The 5,137-nt window shown below is 39.4% G+C and overlaps 1 protein-coding gene across 2 annotated transcripts; it reads right to left on the bottom strand.

Annotated features, from left to right (window-relative positions):
• Window positions 1–366: 366 nt before the first annotated feature.
• LOC118782262 (40S ribosomal protein S24) lies at window positions 367–4,158 on the bottom strand. Of its 2 annotated transcripts, none has more exons than XM_036535581.1 (5): window positions 4,105–4,158; window positions 3,368–3,433; window positions 2,938–3,147; window positions 2,402–2,515; window positions 367–448 (listed from the first exon to the last, which is right to left on the bottom strand). In XM_036535581.1, the coding sequence occupies exons 1-5, from the start codon at window positions 4,105–4,107 to the stop codon at window positions 446–448; spliced, it is 396 nt and encodes a 131-aa protein (XP_036391474.1). In that variant the 5' UTR covers window positions 4,108–4,158; the 3' UTR covers window positions 367–445. The 2 variants fall into 2 exon arrangements, with proteins under 2 accessions (XP_036391474.1, XP_036391466.1); XM_036535573.1 differs by lacking the exon at window positions 367–448 and adding an exon at window positions 1,684–1,703.
• Window positions 4,159–5,137: the final 979 nt, after the last annotated feature.

The following is a 5,137-nucleotide window of genomic DNA, read 5'->3' as shown; positions in this document are numbered from 1 at the left end:
TTCTGCAATATCTGAACTCTAATGTTTTAAATTATGTTTGAATAAAATGCGCTATATTCAATCTCAAATGTAATGATAATCTTCTAAAGTATTTTCTCAAGACAAACTATGTGACCACAAATTAATCTCAACTGACCATACAATCTTAAACTTAAAATAAGATGAAATTGCATCAGATAAAATCAACTAATAATTTAGGTAAATTTAACAAAAAGGGCCTATTATCATTTGTTAGCACAACTCAAACCACAAAACATTTTAAGCTATGCATACTGTACCAATGCCTGACAATTTAAATTTGGTCACATAACAGTGTATTCTAGATTTCATCCTTCACTTTTAAACACAAGACATGAAGAGACACCATTTCAATTTTTTTTTGTAATTTATTTGATGATGGTATCCAAAAGCGTGATCTTGAATGAGGTTCTTTGACTATGTTGGCTCACTGTAAAAAAAGAAGAAAAAGCAGAATTAGAAAAACCTTTTGGAAACCTCCATTTGTTTGGGTCACGCTTGTGTGTAACATGGCAAGTTAAAAGCTTAGCAGAGTTCAAAGGGGTGTGCTCTGGTTTCAGTGGTAAGTGAAGTCTGTAAGATGCTGTAGTGGACTACTCCCACACTAGTACTGCACTTCACTTCCCATTAGCCACCACGTGAAACACTGCATACTATTTCACCTATCAAACTCAACTCAAGAGACAGGTTTGTGGAAAGACTTGCTTCTTGTTAAATGCTCAGCACAGCAGGTTCTTGTTCAGGTTTTCAAAGGCCTTTAACTATGCTCTGTAATGGCACTTGTATAAGCCTTTAAACTGGTAACCCAATAAGTTGGAGCTAGGTCTTATGACCTATTCCTAATAGTTATATTTTTCTAATTACATATCACATAGAAATACTACCATGTTTCCTATTAATGCAAATATTTTGAATTTTATAACTCTTGCCATTTTGTTGTAGAGTTTGCATGAGATCATGCATGGAGGTCCTTGAATATAGGAATATGGTTTTGTTTTGTAAAGAACAAAATCCTCACACATTTCTCCTTCCTCACACACTTGTAGAGCTTAATTTGCAAGGTCAGTATAATTTCAAGACTTGCAAACGTTGGGCTGCTCAAGATGTGAGCTGTAAGATGCAGTGCTCTCTGTCGTGCAGCTGTCAGTCTTTTAAACTGGGTGAGCACTGCTAGCAAATAATAGAAGGAAGAATTATTTCCCTACCTTTGCTACAAAAATCTCTAAACGCATGTAAGTAAGGGCAGTCAGACTGGTAAATATATTCAACTCACATGCGCTCAGGCAAAAGCGATTATCAAAAAGCATCTCAATATTACTCTGAAAAGCCTTTGAAATTCTTAGTTGGTACGGATGGAAAATATTGTAATGAGCAGCCAAACTCATCCGTGTGGTGACCCCTATTGATACATCAAAAGCACGTCAGTGATTTGTGATGGTGATCAGATCAATATTAGATTAAATTCTAAGAATGTGTGTTGCAACAGTAAAGGTCAGTCTAACACAAGGATTCTACTGCAATGACATGATATGCAGCCTGTGTTTTTACTACAATTACTAAAAAGCAAAGCCTCTGCTGCTATGCAAAAGGACAGCTGACATTCAGTCAAGCACAGTCACACAGAATGTGTGACTCAGTTACCACTCCAAGCTTATTCTTTAATACCTGTGACAGACCCTTCATTTCTGAGAGCACCAGAGGGAAATGGAACAAACAGAAAATGAGAAGATATGGCAATATGGACTACTTTACAGAATACACTCTCCAAGCCAGGGCTACACAGCACTTGGCCCTGGAGGGCTGCAAGTTTTCCACCGCTTTTGTAAACACTAACTTTCTGAGCAGTGGCTGGAAGCTAAGTGTGTTCAATCTGAACAAGGCTGCCGAGTCATTAGTTAGAACAAAGACCAACAGCCCTCCAGGACCAGGAGCTGAGTAGCCTTGCTTTACAAGATTTTAACCTCTCAATATTTGAATACAAGTGTGTCAATCAGTAAAATATGAGCAAGGTCATCCATGCTCAAATCCGGCATAATTTAATATGAGTGCACACTATTAAATACTTAACATATAGTAAAACTGTACCTATGATACTTCTATCTATTAGTTTAAGAGCTTAACTATTCAAAATGTAAATGCACAAAGCCCAGATGAGTTGGTTGAGTTGAAGGACTAGGTCAATATCACAGCCCATCAGATGTTATGCACAAAAGGAATTGCTGAAGCTAGACTGCCACTGAGCACACCGTTTACCTTCTATTATCCGGGGAAAATATTCAGAGAAGAAAAGAGGAAGGCAAATTAAAGAAACAGAACACAAATGAATAAACCAAGTGAAAGCATGAGGTGCTTCAATTGATCTGGGAATAAAAATGTCCTCTACCTTTTTGCCAGCTGCACCCACGCTAGCCTTGGCAACACCTCGCACTTTCTTCATTCTGTTCTTTCTCTCCTTGCGCTGTTTCCTGGAGGACTTCTTCTTCTCAAACAGACCATGCTGGTGATACAGATGAAAGCATTCGCTCACCTTTAGATATTCCACTCAAACTACACAGCTGTCAATAGTACTTGTGGACAATTCACTGTGGATTCTGAACCCTCCACTATGAAGAATGCACATGAATGCGGTTTTCAAGTTCATCTCAAGTTAAAGAACAAGTGAAGGAGACCATTACCAGACCTAACAGAAAGCAATTTTCAGAGTAAATGACTGACCGCCCCCACCCCCATCCCCCTTCAAGGCCAATGGGGAAAGAAAAAAAAAAAAAACTACTTCTGCTTGTCTGTAAAGATTCAGACCTAAGTAGGCTGCTACCCACCCACACCAAGACAAGTCCAGTTAACCACAGGTGTAGGACACACATGCAGGAGCTCATTTAGGCCCTAAAACCCGTGGAGATAACAAACAGGTCAGCTCACCCTGGCCAGTCTGTGTTTGGGCTCATTCTTCTTGGCGTAATCCAGGGAGTCATAAACCATGGCAAACCCTGTTGTTTTGCCGCCGCCGAACTGAGTCCGGAAGCCAAAAGCGAACACCACATCTGGTGTGGTCTTGTACATTTTGGCAAGCTTCTCCCTGATTTCGGTCTTCGGGACTGTCGCCTTGCCGGGGTGGAGGACATCAACAACCTTAGGAGTCAAACGCAAATCTTGGTTTCAAAGTACCCAACTGATTGAGTTCAAAGCTCATCAAGATACATCAAAAATTCTCTGCCCATCTCTGTCAACGATATCAATAAATCAATCCAGATGTGTACAAACTGTGACTTGCTGATATGAGCAGAAGCCAGCCAAACTGTAAATACAAATAACTTGTTAGTGATGATAAACGTCTGTTGACCATACTTACCATTTGCTTCCTCTGAAGCAACCTGTTCGTCATGAATTTCCTGGTCCTAACTGTGACTGTGTCGTTCTGAAAAATTATTGCAAACATGTTGGATACATTCTTTGCACAGTCTTGAATCTTATTTGCATCATAGACACTACATGGAGTTCATTGCAAGGATATGGTAACTATTCTAGCAAGAACTTCGCCAGTTAACTCATCATATTGCATGCAGGAAAGTTTGCTAGGGATACCATCTAATTATACAGGATAGCTATAGCATTACCGGAGGTTAGTTACGTGCTTCACAACTGTATAGTGACATTAAATTTAAACGCGGGGAGTTCAAATCAGCTGTGTGACAAGCGTGCTAGTTGCTATGACAGGCAGCGTTTGCTTAAAAATGAACATTTCGAGAACATACTTGGGACAGATTTAACTTGGTTATTAGTAATTAAACTGTTGCTTAACTCATGTTTGGCTTCTATTGTCTCATTATTGTCTACTGTCATTGTTCATCCTGTGTAATAAAGTAGCCAACCTAGCATTCATAAGCTTGCTGTCTATGCAAGTGGCTCCATCAGAGGGAACCTGCAAACCAGAAAATGAATGACTTTGTTCATAACCCCACCAATATTGTGTAACATGTCCGTAGCTACTTTACATACGGACTCCTAAAGGTATTTGGGCCACAAAATTCACAAGATGGTGAAGATTTTATCGGGATTTACTTCAGAACACTGCAGCACTACACTCACCATGCTGGCAGCTGCCTCGCTTAAGAAACTGAAAAAGACCGAAGGACCTTTGGCTGGCCAATGAGTGCCTGCAAAGAGCGTTCAATTTGGGGCCCAGTGAGCGCCTAGTTACAGATGCAGACGCAGGCGCAATACGCGTCTCTTCGACGATAACCTCGTATTCCGTGTTCAATATTCAAACGCCATGCACTCGTACAAATTAAAATGCTTTTTTGTGAATTTTGGGAATACCAAAGCTACATGTTTAAAAAGTAAACATGTGACCGAATTAATGTACGCAAAATATTACAATTAATGAACATGAAGCCATTGGTTTAAAATTTGTATAATATTTTTCACGGAAACGTTTAGTAAGATGATACAATTTATTAATTTGTAGTCCTCGCATCTGAAAATATGCATGTGTACGGCCATTATGAAATCCAAAATTCAATTAAAAAAAGTTTCATAAATTACTAATACATATGAAAACATATTTTGTTACTTGTAGTGAAAACTACTACTACTTCTGGCACTGTTGATCTCCTTTTACTTACTCGACTGAGGTAAAGCCAACTTAAATAAGCTCAAGCTTTCTGGGCCAGGGGGTTGTATGTATGTTGACTGACATAGCTTCCTCCGTATGAGTTTTAAGAGTAGGCCTATTAATTTATGTTTCAGTTTTTGGTGTTATAATAAAGTATAGCACATTATGAATCTAAAAAAAAAAAGAAATTAAAAGACTTTAATCACAGCTTAACTTCGAAGTGGCTTTAGTCACGGCTATAAACTGCATGATGATCCATGTATATGTTGTCAGCATTCTGATCGTCAAAAAGAACATTCCATTTTCGCTTGAAAATCTGGGACCCTGCTCCCCGCTAGATGGCAGTGACAACGGAATGAAGCCGTTTGTAGCGTGTGACTATCGGTGGTGCAGTCTTGCTGTGAATGTGCTACGCACGTTGTCATCTAGGTTAAGGGTCATGAGCCAACACATTGCAGCATCCATACATCAAGAGGCTGCTCAGCGACAGTGCGATGGTTGCATGTG

Source organism: Megalops cyprinoides, chromosome 1 (assembly GCF_013368585.1).
Source record: "Megalops cyprinoides isolate fMegCyp1 chromosome 1, fMegCyp1.pri, whole genome shotgun sequence".
NCBI lineage: Eukaryota > Metazoa > Chordata > Actinopteri > Elopiformes > Megalopidae > Megalops > Megalops cyprinoides.
This window is presented reverse-complemented; position numbering and strand designations above follow the sequence as displayed.

Excerpts from the sequence above, each read along its gene's own strand:
- LOC118782262 (XM_036535573.1), bottom strand. Across the intron at positions 3,148-3,367 it reads TGCTTCAGAGGAAGCAAATG|GTTGTTGATGTCCTCCACCC; the intron begins GTAAGTATGGTC and ends TTGACTCCTAAG. Across the intron at positions 2,516-2,937 it reads CCAAACACAGACTGGCCAGG|CATGGTCTGTTTGAGAAGAA; the intron begins GTGAGCTGACCT and ends CTGTATCACCAG.